The following is a 17251-nucleotide window of genomic DNA, read 5'->3' on the forward strand; positions in this document are numbered from 1 at the left end:
CGTGGCTCGAAGCCCCTGTACGGGGTGGCCATGAGGTGCACTGGAGTGACTTATAACCAGGTTTTCTTCCAAGAGACCCTAGAATAGCTCCATGCCCACAGTAGCATCAGTCTTTGATGAACAACCAAATGAGCCCATTCAAAATAAAGAAATTTTGTTATATCAGGAGTCAGGATACTTCTGAAGCTAAGTGACCCATCAGCTTGCAGGCAGGGCAACAGATGTACTTGACGTGCAGCTTCTTTGACGGTCACAGGGTGGAAAGCTCCCACCCAGCAGAAGAGGATTGGGTGGGTCGATCTGAGGTAAAAACATTTCCAGGAAAAAGTGTTTAGGACAGGACAGGCCGGTGTTACATCAGCCCGCCTTGGTGCCACAGTGGGTGGGGATGAGTCGCTGGGGATGCCAGTAGTTGCCTTGCAGACAGAGCCATGGGTCACCCAGGGGTGGCCTCCCACGTCCCCATGGCCTGCCATAGCATGAGGACAGCCACAGCATGGTGCTTTCCGTGACCAGGAGGCGGAGGGCTCAGCTTGTCCCTTAGACAAGGCCTCACCTGAGACAGGCCAGGCCAATGCAGCTCTCAAAGATGTCCCAGATTTGGGGGAGGGGCTGGTTCCTCCTTTCTTAATGGGCTATGATTGTGTGCTACCTTGTTGCAAAAAAGAATTGAAGCACCTAAGGAATATCCATGTAACATATTTAGATTTAATTTAAAAGGTAAATCAGGTTGAAGGAAAAATAAAATGACTGCTCTGTTGTGGCTAGGAGGAAAGTGACTATCCAGAAAGATACACCATCAGGCCCTGCATGTTTCCTAAAGGTAGGCCTCTCGTTCAAGTTCTGAGCTTCCTGGACACTGAGGCAAATATAGAAACATGCTTCTGAAAACAGGTAGGGACCATAACATGCAGTTGTTCAGGAGCATCCCTATCTTTCTAGACTTGGGGACCCAAGAGAAGTGTCTCTGGGGTGGCCTCACCAGGAGGTGACTGAGCAGTGCTGTGGTGATGAGGTTCATGACATCCTACAATAAATACCGTCCGGACTTGCCCAGGGCTTCTGCTCCCACTAGATAGCCCTTAATACAAGAGAACGTAGCTCAGGAAAAGCGATTCCATAGAGTCAGAACAGTACAGTCCAGGTTCCCAGCTCTCGTGATCTGCTGTGAGAGAAATACAGATTGTTTAAAACAGTGTTTGCCGTTCCACAAAATTATTGTGATGTGTCTATACTCTATGACAATAAAGTAGGTGCTAGGAATATTTAATGTCTAACATTAAAAAACAGAAGGAAGAACAGTGTTGAACACATCTATGTAGTTAGCATTATGATGCATTGATCCTTAAGGGAGGATGCAGGAAGTCTGCATCCCGGCCTGCTGGGCCGGTCCCTCGCCTCTCCCCAGCCATGCGTGCTGCTGGTGCTCACACCTCCTCGTTCGCATGTGTGCTGTCCCTCCAGGGACTGCTGCTCTACACCACGTACTGGTTCTTACCCAGGATCTTTTTTTGCAGTATATACCATATATTAATTATGAATCAAATTTTTAACATTCCTTGCAGCAATGGATTTGTCTATGAGGCCATTTTTCTTATTATCTGCTTTCATCCAAACCTGTGTGGTAGCTCATGAGATTCTATCACCTGAGTGTAGTGTTGAAAGTGTTTAGTGATCAAATAAATTCGGGAGCTGCTCATTGAGAGGGATGGCTGGACCACCACCCTTGGCAGGAAAGCACCAGGGGATTCAAAGTTATGTCCTTGGGTGACGTGCTGATCAGGGCTAAGCTAGATATGTCTGATATCCCCTGCACAGACTATAGGGGAAGCTTCTTTTATGAAAACTGAGGCAACCACTAGGACCAGAGTCCAGAAGATGCCACATACTACCTCACAGAAGGGGGGCCATGGGGCCAGCGGCAGGTTAAAGATTTGACTTAAAGAACGTGAAGCACTTGTCTTTGTGTATACAATGTTACACGGGGCCACAGAGAACTTCTAAAGAGCATTGCACTTGCTGGAGAATAATTTAAAGCATTTATTTGGTGGTTGCTATCCGTCAGGCACTGTGCTAAGCCATTTGCATGCCTTATTTTCCTTAATCCCCTCCAAGGAACTGTAAGGTAGATATTATTATTATTAATATTATTATTACTCTTTACAGATGCAAAACTGAGAGCTACAAAGAAGTTAAGAAACTTTTTTTAAATAAAATTACAAGTTGAGCTGACCATAGTATTTAGCCCAGATAATAGATAATTGTAAAGTTATTTGTGGCCTTCTGGTTCTAGAATATTCTTGTGGACTTTAGGGTGGCTGGCATTCAATCAACTGTCAGTTTGGGCCAAGAGAGCTAGACACATTCATGGACTGTCCACTTCTCTTTCAGCATGTGAAGATGGATACAGGCTTGAAAATGAAACCTGTATGAGGTAGGCTTCGTGTTCATTTATTCTGATGAATTTGTTACAAACCTTATTTAGAAATTATTTAGTAAATTTGCCTCAATGATTTCTTTTGAGATTTGAAATTAATTCTTGCTATTTTTCTTTGTTGACTTGCAGTTGCCCATTTGGCCTTGGAGGTCTCAACTGTGGAAACCGTAAGTGTACAGAAGGCTTGAGTTCCGCGTGGGGAGGGTCCGTCGCCTCCTCCTCCCCGCAGTTCAGATGGCTGTTGTCTCAGCTCCTGCGCGGGGTGGTATATAGAAAGCAGAGTGTTCTCCAGGGGCTGGAGACCTCGTAGGGGAGATAAACACGTTCCTAAATAGCTCTGACTGTGGAGCGTCAATACAGTAAATTAGGTGTGAGATGTGAGGCAGGGAGGAAGGGGCCACACCCAGGAGAATAGAAGAACCTCCAGGGTTCTTCTTTGAGGGGATGGTTCTGGAGGATTTGGAAGACTTTGACTGGTATGTAGGGAGGAAGAAGAAGGAAGGAACAATTTAAGCAAAGGTCTTGGGGCAGCCTGGGCCCATGGTATTTCAGGACAGTGAGTCAGTGAGTGTGGCTGGGGACAGGAAGGTGAAGAATGAAGGACTAGGTTGGCAGAGTGTAGGGTACCAAACTGTTGGGTTTGGGATGGCCAGCCTGATAGCTGAGACTCTGGTCAGTATCCAGTGTGGAACTGGCTGGTCTTAGCACAGGAAGCAGCTTGAACAAGAAAATCAAGTCAGGCTGCAGTGAGGAACACAGATGAGGCAGGGAGAACATGGGGAGTTAGAGACTTCCAGTGCAGTCGTAGCCGGGGCTCAGGGCTCAAGACAGGCTCGCAGGCACTGCTGGCTGATGCTCACGCTCCCTGGAGTAGGCAGGGTAGGGTAGTGGTAACTGTGCATGTGGTATGTTTCACATCTAATTTAGTTCTTCAAGAAAAAGTGATTGTGATTTACTTAAGGTCACTTTCATTGACACTTTCTTACATGGATAACTGATAAATTGAAATCACCCTCAAAATTATGAAAGGTATCCTTGGATATAGGATGGAATAGGAATAATAACACTCAGTACTACATTTTAGGATAGCTTTGTCCTTTATTCTATACATAAACATGCCAACAGTCCATATTCTAAGTTTACTTAGACCAAAAATAGACATTTTAAAACTTAATGTGTATTAAAGTCCCCAGTTTCTGTTCCTTGGTGGTGTACCTTGCATTTTACATCCTCAATATTTTCTTTGCTCATAAAGCTTTCTTTTAGTAAGTTTCATTATGTACTTTTTAAAATATATATAAATAGTAAATTAAATAAAGTAAAGCAAATTCAGTCCTGACTATAAAACTGACAACACACTCCCTTGGGGTGTTCAGCATGGAGCCACTCTCAGGCCAGACTCTAGAGATTCAGAATCACATATCCATCTAGGGTTACTGGTGACTTTGGTCATCCGCTTTATCTTGACGGCAAACTAGCAAGAGGTTACAGTAGACAACCTATGAGAAAGACTAGGGAAGTACTCCTAGAAGCAACTATATTTAGAGTCATGCTGAATAGAGAGAGATGAGACCACAGAATTAATATTTGCTTTATTAAAAAGTAGCAACCTGAAGCCACTAAGTGGTGGAGTAAATAACCCCGTCATCATTAGTAGTCCCTAAGGACACCATGGTGCCATGAAACAACTGAAGTACAATCATCTATTATGATGGACCCACGTCATCATGCACCAAAGGCTGTTCTGTGTTACTGTGAACTGATTTTTGCTCACAACACTTCTAACATCAAATATGTGGGGGGTTTCCTCACACCAAGCAGTTCTGACAGTCTCCAGAGTTACTCCAGACCTCACAGGTCTCATTCCCACAAGACTGACCCCACTTCAGACACCAGTCTCAAATCCAGGCCTCCAGCACTTATGACCAACTAGCTATAAATTAGAGGTTCCCTTAACCCCCTCATCAGGTTCAGTAATTTTCCGGAATATAGGACATCCTTAAACTGACCAGAGGGAAGAGGAGCTTGCACATAAGAATAAACCAGAGAAAGGCTAGGACATTTCAATATGGAAAACGGAGGCTGAGGAGTCAGGCAAAACATAGAAGATACTGAAGACTTCCAGTCAAGATGGCAGCATAGGCAGACATAGCTTGCCTCTTGACACAACCACATCAAGATTACAACTAAAATATAGAACAAACATCACTTAGAACCATCGGAATTCAAGTTTAATAGGTCTGACAACTACACAGTTAAAGAAACCACATCCATCCGGACTAGTACAAGAGCTGAAGACGCGGAACAGGCTGGTCTCGCATCCACCTATGGTGGATAAAAATTCAGGAGGGATATCTTGGGAGCGAAGAGTCTCAGCCCCACATCAGGCGCCCCAGCTCAGCGGTCCAGTGCCAGAAAGATAAGTCCCCACAATTTCTGGATGCAAAAAACAGCAGGAACTGAGTCAGTGGAAAAAACTGCTGGAGTCCCAAGCAGCTCCTCTTAAAGAACCAACACACAGACTTACTCAGACTCACTCCCTCTGAGCTCCCACACTGGGGTAGTAGCTTGAAAGACACCAGAGGCATATGGGGAGGAATTGAAGTGTCTGGCATCAAGGCAAGAGCTGGAAGACAGTTTTTTCTCAGCCAGAAAGGCAGGCAGTGGCCATTGTCCCTTTCAGAGTACTCCTCCCACAGAGCCAACAGCTGGTGTCATATCTGAGCCTCCATCAACCTGGCTAACACTGTCTGCCCCACCCTGGAGATCACCTGAGGCTCCGTCCCACCCAACTTACAGGCCCACACAAACTGTGAACTGTGAATTTTCCATATGAATGGCAGGCCCTGTCTCACGCTTCACAGCTTCCTAAATCCTACCAGATAAGCAACAACTGGCCTCAGTGAGCGCCCAGCCCCCTGTACCTCTTGCGAAGTGGCCACAGGTCTGGCATTAACAGCAGCCAGCCTAGATTCACAGTTTGGTTTTGCCTGGGAATCTCCAGACCCAGCACATGTAGCAGCCATCGTAGATTGGTTTAGCTCGTACAGTGTGGCCCCAGGAAGAACACAGGCAGGTGCTGACCTTGGCCTGTGCCACCTGGGAAATCTCAGAGCCTGCACACCCAGGGGATAACTACAGACCACATCAGAGCACCACCACCCTGCCCCTGCACAGCTGATCTTCCACAGAGGGCAAAGGTTGGTGGTCAGTGGTCACAGCCAATTTTTGCAGCTGACTGGCTTGGATAAATCCCTCCCATTGACCTGCAAAGAGCAACCAAGGCTCAACAACAAGAGGAGGGTGTACTCAGTCCACATGGAGGGTGCACCTCGAGTATCCAGCTTGGGTGATCTGAGAGGCTGTGCCACTGGACCCTACAGGACACATGCTACATTAGGCCATGCTACCAAGACAGGGAGTTATAGTAGTTCTACTTAATACATAGAAACAAGCACAGGGATGCTTCCAAAATGAGCAGACAAAGAAACATGGCCCAAATGAAAGAACAGACCAAAACTCCAGAAAAATGGAGACAAGCAATCTGTCAGATGCAGAGTTCAGAACACCTCAAAAGAACAAAAAAAGATCCAGTCAGAAATGAAGGATATACCAATTGAAATCAAGAACAATTTACAGGGAACAACAGTAGAGTGGATGAAGCTGAGAATCAAATCAAATGATTTAGAACATAAGGAAGCAAAAAACAACCAATCAGAACAACAAGAAGAAAAAAGAATCCCAAAAAACAAGGATAGTGTAAGCAGCCTGTGGGACAACTTCAAGTGTTCCAACATTTGCATCATAGGGGTGCTAGAAGGAGAGAGAAAGAGCAAGAAATTGGAAATCTATTTGAAAAATCATGAAAAGAAACTTCCCTAATTTGATAAAGGAAATAAACATGTAAGTCCAGGAAGCACAGAGTCCCAAACAAGAAGGATGCAAGGAGGCCCCCTCCAAGATACATCATAATTGAAATGCCAAAGGTTAAAGATAAAGAGAGAATCTTAAAAGCAGCAAGAGAAAAGCAGTTACCTGCAGGGGCATCCCCATAAGACTGTCAGCTGATTTCTCAAAAGAAACTTTGCAGGCTAGAAAGGATTGGCAAGAAATATTCAAAGTCATGAAAAGCAGGGACCTATCCAAGATTGCTCTACTCAGCAAAGATACCATTTAGAATGAAAGGACAGATAAAGTGCTTCCCAGACAAGAAAAGAAGTAAAGGAGTTCATCATTACCAAGCCCTTATCATATGAAATGGTAAAGGGACTTATTTAAGAAAAAGAAGATCAAAACTATGAACAACAAAATGGCAATAAATACATATCTTTCAACAATTGAATCTAAGAAACAAACTAAGTAAACAAGAAGAACAGAGAAAAGATCATGGATATGGAGAGTGTTTTGATGGTGCCAGATGGGAGGGGACTGTTGGGGAATGGGTAAAGATGTGAGGGGAGTTAGAAGTACAAATAGGTAGTTACAGAATAGCCATGGGGATGTAAAGTACAGCACAGGAAATGGAGTAGCCAAAGAACTTAGATGCATGACCCTTGGCCTGAACAACAGTGGGAAGATTGCCTGAGGGAGTTGGGGGTACTGGATGGAAGGGGTCCAAGGGGAAAAAATTGAGACAACTCTAATAGCACAATCAATAGAAAATAATTTTTAAAAATGAAAAAAAAGAAAAAAAAGAAGAAGAAGAAGAAGATACCTGAGACCCGTTCACCAAATGCTGGAATGCTAGATCTAAATGGTATAGTCTTTCAGAAGAGGTGGTTTTAGGGCTCACAGTAGTGATTGCACCACAGCCTGCAGACCTTGATCCTAGGATGTTAGAAGTATTAAAAACAGAGATGCTTAGATAGTATAATTAATAGAGAATAATTTAAGTGAGGGAGGAGTTACAACAGAGTTGTATCACATTTGCCAGGAACTTCTTGGAGTACAGTCCCATCAGATGGGAAAGAAAGAATGAATGAGCAAGACAGGTGAGGCACCTTGGCCTGGCGGGGCGCCTCAGTTGGTTGGAGCTTTGTCCCATCCACCAGAAGTTTGGGGGTTTGATTCCTGATTGGGACACATATGGGAAGCAACCAATTGATCGATGTTTCTCTCTCTCCCCCTACTTCCCCTTCCTCTCTCACTAAAATCAATAAACATATCTTCAGCTGAAGATTAACAAGAGAAAAAAGACAGGTGAGGAGTGTGGAGATGCAGCAGCTCTGGGGTAAGCCAGGGAGCAAAGAGAGGAGAGGCCATCTGCCAGGTCCTCCTCGGGCCTCTGGGCCCTGACAGGTTCTCATAGAACCAGCGCGTCAGACCTTCTTTGGTCAAACAGTTCCATACATAGTTTTTACCCGAAAATGCTTCCTCTTTCTCAGTGAATGGAAGAGTGATCCATGGAGGGAAGATGGACGTAGGGGAAAGCCCTCTGAAGGGTTGGTAGAAGGAAGTGAGTGCAGGTCATTTTTCTAAGTGGAGGTTAGTGCTTTTTTCCTGGTGATCATTAAATACCACATATGTCTGGAGATAATAAGCCCCTACATCTATTAACTATTTGGTAAGTTTCTGTGTCTCTCCTTTATGTGTAGGGGAGTCTTGGAAGTAACCAGGATTTTCTGAGACTTCTTTTTCCTCCCTGTTTATCCGAGTCGCTGTCTCGCCAGCAGAGGGCACACTCCTGCCTGGGAGCAGGCCAGCTGCCGGCCTCCTTCTGTTAACTCGGTGATGGTGTGTAAATACCATTTTATGATTTGAATATCTGTATTATTTTTAGTGTTGCCTAGCAACTAATCGTGGCTGATAACAAATACACCCTGCCACCTGTCCCTTTTCCTGTGGTCTCAGACCAGCCCTGGGTGTTGGTTAAGGAACTAGGAACCCATGAACTTCACGCCTATCTGTAGCGGTGACACCTTGTGAAGTCTGTGGCTTGTCATTCAGTGTTTTGTGCTGAAGAATAGGGCTCTGAACACTCAACACTGTCACTTCTGCTGTCACTTAAAGGCAGTAAGTGCCTTCTTGGGGCTGTGGCTTAGGCTGGATTTTTTGTAGATAACAAATGTTTGTTCTCTGTGTATTCTTGGGGCACACATTCTACCCAAGCTCAGTGAGACGGAAGCCCCAGTCTGCTTTTTTTTTCCCAGGCCATGGTCTTGAGATACCCTCACTCCTACATGTAAAGTATACCTGGGAGTCATCCAGCTGTACTTTATTCTGGGTTTAGGCATAATCTATGATCTGTCTTCCTAAAGGTTTCCCTTGGCTTTCTAGTTGTACCATGTTGCACTCCTTGTTCCTCATAGAGACTTTCCTTCAAACTGGAGAGGGCAGGACAAACCTTCTTTCAAGGTTTTAGGTCCCAGAGGGAATGCAGGCCCAGCTGGACTCCCATGCACGCCCGGCGCCTGTCTCATCACTGCTGTCCTTTTTATTTTATTTCCATGTTTGAAAAGTCTTTGTTTATTCCCCAGATCCCAACAGCTCTTATACCACGTGCTCAATGGCTACAGAATTCTTTTACAAGCATGTTATCAGAGATGCCCGTCCCTTCCTTTCCCACGTCCTTCCACCCTTTTCTCAGGTGTGCGTGTTCCCTCCTTCGCTTGAATTTTATATTGGCTGCCCCTCACAGTTTTATTACATCTCCCATGACATCTTGGTTTGCTTCACCTTCTTTCTCTTTTTGAAATAAATTTTATTTTTTCATAACAAAATAACACATACCCATTGATTTTAATTTTAACCCAAGTTATTAGAAAACAAATGTAAACTAAGGGAAGAAGAAAGCTAAAATAAACAGTCTCATCCATTAAACATCACTGTTAATACCCTGGTCTATATTCTTGCTGCTAAGTGTGGCCCAAAAGACCAGCGGCAACATCAGCCTTTGTTGGAAGTGTGGAACTTCAGATGACTGCTCCAGACCTGTGAATCACAATCTGAATTTTAACTGGACCCCTAGGTTTGGTTAATATACAGATTTGTATGCATTTTCAAGTTTGAGAAGCAACTAGTATTCCATACCTTTCCAGTGGTATGTATGTGTGTATCTTGCAAATAGAAATTGGATCTCACAGAATATACTGTTTTGTAACCTGCTTTTAATTCTAGTAAACTATGTGATATTTTTATCTACATAATTTTATAACATCAGTTTTCTCTGGGATCCTCTGTGGATTACCGTAATTTATTTAACCATTTCCCTCTTATCACCCTTTAAAAGTTTTTTTTTATAGTCCCATCCTGTAAGCCATTTTCCAGTTTTGTGGTTATTGACACTTGGCGATAACAGAACTCACAAAATTTTCCCAGTTACTTTTGTCAGGCCGCAGATGTTTTTGTCCATCCCTCTTTCATATTCACCACCTGCCCTTTTATAGCTCATTCTTTCACACCAGCGCAGCCAGTGAGGAGTTAGAGCCTGGGTCCCGCATGTATGGTCCTCTTCCAGCAAAACCAGAACCTCAGCTTAACGATCTTTCTGCATTGTCTCCCCACCCCAACCTAGAGTCAGTGGCAAGGATATAACGTACCTTTTAACTGTGTTTGCTGTATTGCTACATCAGGCTGAAAAAGATTCACGCCAGAGGAAGTGCTGAGTGTTAACAGTGGTCATTCATAAGAAACATTCAGGAAGACAGAGCTAGACTGCTTAGGAAGTAAAGGGAGAATTGATTATCCAGAAGTCAACTGAAGTCTCATATTCAGCAAGAAGCAAATGTCTCAGTTTTGAGTGGCCTCACTTTATGTCAGAACGAGAAGGCAGCAGGGGAACACTGCTGCGTATCTGCTCTTGGGTGTGGCCACGCATAGCCTGGGTATGAGATAAAGGCATGTTTCTCATAAAAAGCGCAGAGGAAAAAACAAGAAATGCCATGGATAGAGATTATAAAGAAAAGGTGATGCAAGAGGATTGGAAAGATTTAAAAGGCAAAATTCTAACCATATATGACTAACGAGGTCAGTGAGGGGCAAATGTGGAGCAGTAAATAGATTTTAAAATAAAACTAATGTGGCCACCTAGAAAGTTCTGTAATGAGTTCAAAAGTTCTAAAGGAAGGCATATTGGCTGGCCTTGTTGGTGGGCGAGAACAGCACCAGGTATTAGACCCAATGGGTCAGACCAGACCTTGGTTCAACAAGTTCTGGCTAGGAAAGGGTTCAGAGCAAAGACAAACTGTAAGAGAAAGTTTATTTACAAAATCACCAAGGTGGAAGAAGTGAGCTGTAGAGGAAATGGGTTCAGGAAACGAGTTATAGAAGCAAAACAAGGGCCCTTGGAGCTTAGGAGAAAAAGGCAAGGAAAAGGAGCCTGGAAGGGGGGGGGGGGGGCGGGAGACGTGCCCCCACTCCCAGAGCGAGGGCAGTGCTAAGAGCTTTTAAGGGTGGGAATTTTAGGGAAGGTCCCAGGGGAGGATTCCAAAAGAATATTTATCATCTTTCCACGTGTATCCTTTCAGGGTCATTGTCTCTGCTAATTGGTCGGTCAGGGCCGGGCCATCAATGCGTCTGGTCCTGATGTCCTGATGATATCGCTTCTCTGGTGTTGCTGCTTTTCTGGGCCTGAAGCTGGAACACACTTGAGGCCTCCATGCTATGGCGAGGGAGGAAAGGTCAGGGTGCCCAAACTGCATGCCCTGCCATACACCAGGGGAGGACAGAGTGCCCTGGGGGCAAGGTCTTTGTTTTCCCAGTTTTCCCAGTTCCTAGGCACCCGGGACTTTCCGGCCCGGTGACCTGCACCTGGCTCATCATCCTTGCTCTGCTCACTTCTGTTTAAGTGCTTGTCACAGTGTGATTCTGATGTCAGTTTCAACAAGTGTGTTCTTTTCACCCTGCCAGTCAGTTAATTTGACTCTGACACATCTGGCTCGAGATAGCATCAGATCCCACAGGCAAAGGACTCTGTTCCACAAGACTGCCCCACTCTTCAGAAGCCAGTCGCAAGTCCAAGTTGTCACCTGTGCTTCTGACCTACTAGCTTAGATTGGAGGTTCCCACAACGCCCTCCTTGGGTTTGATTTATTTGCTAGAGTGGCTCACAGAACTCAGAGAAACATTTTACTTACTAGATCACTGGCTTATTGTAAAAGGACATAACTCAGGAACAGGCAGATGGAAGAGATGCACAAGGCAGTGTGTGAGGACAGGGTGAGAGCCTCTGTGCCCTCCGAGTGTGTAACTCTCCCCAAGCTCTCAGAACTCTATCTTTGTGGGGTTTTCTGGAGATCTTATTACGTAGGCACAATTGACTAAATAATTGGTCATTGGCAATCTGTTCAACCTCTAGGCCCTCTCCCCTCCCTGGAAGTCAGGAGTTGGAATTGAAAGTTTCAGCTCTCTAATCACAAGGTTGGTTCCCCTGGCAACCGGCCCCCATCTTTAGGTACTTTGCAAAGTCACCTCATGAGCATAACAAAGGACACCTTTATGGGTTCTCATCACTAAAGACATTCTAAGGGTTTTAGGAGCTCTGTGCCTGGAACTGGGACGAAGACCAAGTCTGTATTTTGTATTATAAATCACAGTATCACAGTTGGCTAAGGTTCTTCTGGAGTAAATAAGCCTAGTTAATTTAAGCAACAAAAACACTATTGGAAGGACCCTGGGGTATGTCATGGAATTCCAGCCTTAGGAGAATTGTGGGAGCCGCAGCAGCTGGAGGCTAGGGGCCTTCCTCTCACATGGCTCCATCTCTTCCTCTCTCTCTCTGCTCTTTGCTGTGCACACGCTTCCTCCCCTTCCCAGACAGCGTGATGGAAAGAGGCTTGCCAAACAGCTTCCAGTGTGTGTTACTGGTTCAGCCATTTTGAAGAAGGAGCTTCTCTCTCTCTTTCCCAAATTGAGATTCCTGGGAAGGAATTAATTGATCAGTTTGGATCATATGTTAACTCCCACACCAGTCTGCTGTAGCTAGCCAGCAGATGGTATTACATGTACAAGCCTGACTATCCCACTATAACCTGCACTGTGAACAGTTCCCAAACCAGGGTTGACCGAGCAGACAGTCCAGTAGATTCCATCCAAATAAACATACAAGCAGGACAAAATAGTTTATAGGAAAGGCTAAGGCTCAGAATGGTTGGCTTAATGAAAAATACCAACAGCAATGACAGCAACGTTAACCTAGGATCAAACCACAAGAATAAAGAAAAGGTACAACCATTGCTGGAGAAAGACTGAAATGTCAACAGATATCAACAAGAAAGTAAGACTAAGGATTCCAAGTTCATCATTCTGAAGATCTCTTCAAAGTGGAAAGGATAAGACAGCCAGACCTAAGACGGCACCCATTGCCGTCTGCCTTGCCTTAATAAACTGTCAGAGCACCTTTGGAACTGACAAATGTTAGTTACGGTTGGTGTTGATTCAAATTCCGTGCAGTTGTGCATCATCATGTGGCCTCATACTAAATCAAAAGTCAGCACTTGAGTTCAAAAGATCACTTGTAGTTCATGAACTGACTCCACAGCAGGTATGAGAAAAAAAGATCTGTGGGTTATATTGTCCATAAACTTTATTACAAGTTTCCAGTGATATGGCTGCCGAAGAATATCAGACGTCTCCTTTAAAAAATGATATGGGTCTGGCCGGGTGGCTCGGTTGGGTTGGAGCATATCATCCTGTATACCAAAGGTTGCATGTTCAATTCCCAGTCAGGGCACACATATGGGAGGCAACTGATCAATGTTTCTCTTCATCTCTCTCTTCCCTTTCACCACCTTCCTCTCTCTCTAAAATCAATAAAAAAAAAAAAAAATCCTTGGTAAAGATTAAAATAATTTTTAAATGACACCTATGTATACAATAAATTATATATGTATATATACAATTTCTACATTTAGAGGAGGTTGTGAGTGTGTGTGTGTGTGTGTGTGTGTGTATGTGTACATATGAATAAAATTTGGAAATATAGAAAACACAAAGAAGAAAGTAAAGTGAAGCCATAATTACTTGAGGCAGCACCTACTTCTGTGAGCGTTTTGGTGAACTCCGTCCCAGGCTCTCTTTCAACGCTCACATGCGGAGTCCTTCTGGCTTTCAGTCCAGTGTTCTTTCCTCTCCTGTGTAATCGAAGCCAGTGCTACCTGAAGTCTGTCTGTAGCCGGCAGCATCACTGTCCCCCTGAAACTTGCTGGAGATGACAACATCTCTCCCTGGCCCTGGTCCAGGCCTGCTGAGTCAAATCCCTTCCAGTGAGCACGCATCCTGTGCATCCGAGTCACCGCGGTTGGAAAGTTTCAGGAGGACCAGTGTGTAACCGGTGCTCCTCCAGATGTGGTCTGCCACCTAGTCCTGGGCTGGACCAGACAATACAAAAATTCAGAGTAACCACTTAGAAATATTTGTGTTACTTTGACATGGCTGCAACATCCAACCATGCAATTCTTTTTTAAAAATAGTTTTATTGTACTTTACAAAATCTCTTCATAGTAGATTCCTTTAAAAAAAAAAAAAAAGACAAAGGGAAATTCGTGAAAGTTGGTACCCGTGGGAAAAGATGGAAAGAGCAAATGAGACTTCATTTTCTTTAGTTAAAAACAGTGTACAAAAGCACAAGCAAAGAAAAACACCATCTGTTTCTCTTCTGAGACAAAACTGCTTGTTTCCAAGAGGAACCAGCCACAGCGGCAGCCACTTGCAAGGGGCACTTCTAAAATGAGTGCTTGCTTGTTCGTTGGGAGTGGGAGATTTTGAATTTGGTGTGGAGGGATAAGCAGGAGCTAGACTTTGGCCTTTAGAAACAAAGGGGGGCACTGTAGGTTTGTTTTTTTCACCATAGGTTTTTTAAAACTGGGAAATGGCACAATCAGATCCGTGTTTTGAAATAAAGAGGGGAGACTGGGTGGAAGAAGATGAGTGGGAAGGCACTTGCAGTTGCCTGGTCAAGAGCTGACTGGAGCTTAGGATGGTGGTGCTGCTGGAGATGAGGAAAAGTTGGAAATCAAGATTTGTCTTTTGTCTTCACTTTTGTTAAAAGTAAAGTTTGAATGCATGTGTAGGGAGATGAGGTAGAGAATTGCCTCATTCCAAGGTTTGGCTTTATTTCCTGTCTATCTTAATACTCAAGGTTTTCAACACAATCAAGTTTCTGTGCTATTTATTCCAATGCAGGATAGGTAAATGGTTGTATAGCTTGCATTTGCCTTTGTCTCACAGTCTGCTCTCAGCTCTGGGCATTTTCCTCTGACTTTACCTGAAGACCTGGAGAGCATGTTTCCATCTTAATCTACTATAGAAAATCTAGCTATTGTCCTTTTTTATTTTTTTTTTCATTCTGGACCTTAGAACCTGAGAAAATGATTTTAATTTTATCTCCACAACAACAACAAAAATCAATCTGAATATTTAACGAGTTTTATTGAAAATATGATTTCCCCAGGAATACACAGGTATAAAACTTATCAGTTAAAAATTTAATATTATTTATTATATATGATATGTGTCTGCTCACATGACTACTAACTTTTGGTATTTAAATTCAATTTGTATGTATTGAGGAGACTACTCAGTGCCTAGCATGGTCTATGCAGTGATTCCCAGATTCTGGTCTTAACTAGCCAGTAATATTTCTTATACAATTGGGGAGTCTAACCCAGGGCGCCTTTTTTATTTTATTAATTAAAAACCTACAAAACCAAATTAAGAATTTTTATCTTTACTGTCACTATAAATTGAAAAATCTAAGAAACAGTTAATACCAAAAACACCAAAGGATAGGAAGTAGACAAGAAAAGATTCTAGCCCAGCGTGGCTTGGTTGGTTGGGCATTGTCCCTCAAAGTGAGAAGTCGCTGGTTCAGTTCCAGTCAGGGCGCATGGCTGGGTTGCAGGTTTGGTCCCAGTCAGGGCACGTACAGAAGGCAACTGACCAAACAATCGATGTTTCCCTCTCACATCAATGTTTCTCTCCCTCTCTTTCTCCTTTCCTTCCCCCTCTCTAAAATCGAAAATAAAATAAATTTTTTTAAAAAAGAAAAGGTCCTGTTTTCTCCATTAGTTTTTTTCTTTTTTTAATCCTCACCCAAGGACATGCTCACTCTTTTATTTTATTTTATTTTAATTGTTCAAATCCATTGGTCTCCATTTTCCCACCACCACTTCCCCTGCCCCACCTGCCCCCACATCCCACCCTCAATCCTTCCCCATGCTCACTGATTTTAGAGGGGGGCGGAGAGAGAGAGAGAGAGAAACACCAATGTGAAAAAGAGACATCTATCTGTCTGTTGCCTCACATACCCTGGCTGGGAATCAAACCCACGCCCCTTTGGTTTATGGGTCAATGCTTCAAACAACTGAGCCACACAAGCCATGGATCTCCATTAGTTTTTAAAAACCAATTTTACTGGAGGCATACTTTATACATAATAAAATGCATGCCTATTAAGTGAGGAAAAAATAGAACAGAGCCTTAGAAAACAGAACAGCGATTAAAACCAAATATTTTAGGTTTAGTGTTTGAAAAATGCATACATCTCTTTTATTTTTCTCTTTTTCCCATGGATTGGTGAGAGAGTCCTCCAGGTTGGTCTGCAGGTACAATTTGGGAGCTGCCATTCTAGGAGTGGCTGAGAAGGAGGAACTTTACTCAAAACAGTGTAGTATAGGAGAAGTAATTTACCCTCTACCCTCTTACATTCTTGGCTGACACCCCCAGACATCACCATAATAAAATATGTGAACGGGTAAGAAAAATTTTCATTACATACATACACGTGGCAGTCCCACAAGGTGAGACTCAAGAGGTAGCGCAGATGATTGAGGCTAATAATACCCTCCTGAGCTAAGGGCAGGGCCAGGGGCCTGGGGCTGCAGTTCAGGGGAGGGTGAGAAGAGGAAGTGTTTGGTAAACAGTGGCGTCCCTGCCTCGTGGGTAAGTCTCTCCAGTGAAAAGTTGTCTCTGCTGATAGCCCTGTTCCTGGTGCAGGCCGCCTTGCTAGTGTGAACCTTCCTTACAGAAGGGTGATACTCAGTTTTCAGAGCTTCTGTGTCTGCCATTTCTCAAAAATAATAAATATGCCAAATTGCCTGGCAATTCTGCTGCCTTCTGACCTAGAAGATGTAGGAAGGCCAAGGAAAAGGTGAGGCCACCCGCTGAGGCACTGTAGCTGTGGGGAGGGGAGGAGAACCATTTTTTGCATCCATGGATTCTTTCATTAACGCTTACCAATCCACCTTTTTTCTTTTTTAACACTGCGTAGCCTATCAGCTTATCACCGTAGTGATTGCAGCAGCAGGAGGTGGGCTTCTGCTCATTCTAGGCATCGCACTGATTGTCACCTGTTGCCGGTGAGTGATGGAGTTCACATTCTAATTGTTTCTTTGCGTGTGCTACACGAGGGCCAATTTTTACTCTTAAGGAATGTTTGGGGTGGTTTATGACATTGTCAATGGCTATGACTGAACCGTTAAAAAAAGGAGAAAGGGAAATTCATGGTAGGTAGTGCCATTGGAGGAAAGAAAAAGACAGCAAATAGGACTTTATTTTCTTTACTAAAAAGAAATATCACAAAGCACAAGCAACAAAAACGATAGGTTGGACTGCATCAAAATTAAAAACATCTCTGCTATATCGGAAGAAATTTTTTTCTCTACCCTTCTAGGTTCTTTGGCTGGTCCAATAACCAGATTAACATAAGGCCGATAAATGGGGGAAAAGAAGTTTAATTACATATGTAGAGGGGTGGGTGACAGCACAGAAGAATATGAAACCCACAGGTAGCCAGGCAGGCAGGCAATTAAGGCTCATATACCATCCTGAGCTAAGAGAAAGGGGTAGGGGCCTGGGACTTCAAAAGGGAGGAAAGCA

The 17251-nt window shown here is 43.8% G+C and overlaps 1 protein-coding gene across 2 annotated transcripts in view; it reads left to right on the top strand.

The window, feature by feature from the left end:
* HEG1 (heart development protein with EGF like domains 1) overlaps nucleotides 1-17251 on the top strand; it is an 89952-nt gene that overhangs the window by 59699 nt on the left and 13002 nt on the right. For both annotated transcript variants that reach the window (XM_054575181.1, XM_054575182.1), the window contains 3 exons: nucleotides 2392-2434; nucleotides 2567-2604; nucleotides 16644-16731. In XM_054575181.1, the coding sequence (XP_054431156.1) occupies nucleotides 2392-2434; nucleotides 2567-2604; nucleotides 16644-16731 (169 nt within the window). The remainder of the gene's footprint in view (nucleotides 1-2391; nucleotides 2435-2566; nucleotides 2605-16643; nucleotides 16732-17251) is intronic.

The sequence above is a fragment of the Pteronotus mesoamericanus genome, unplaced genomic scaffold (assembly GCF_021234165.1).
Source record: "Pteronotus mesoamericanus isolate MK-2021 breed Mesoamerican mustached bat unplaced genomic scaffold, CSHL_Meso_final contig_27, whole genome shotgun sequence".
In the NCBI taxonomy this organism is placed as follows: domain Eukaryota; kingdom Metazoa; phylum Chordata; class Mammalia; order Chiroptera; family Mormoopidae; genus Pteronotus; species Pteronotus mesoamericanus.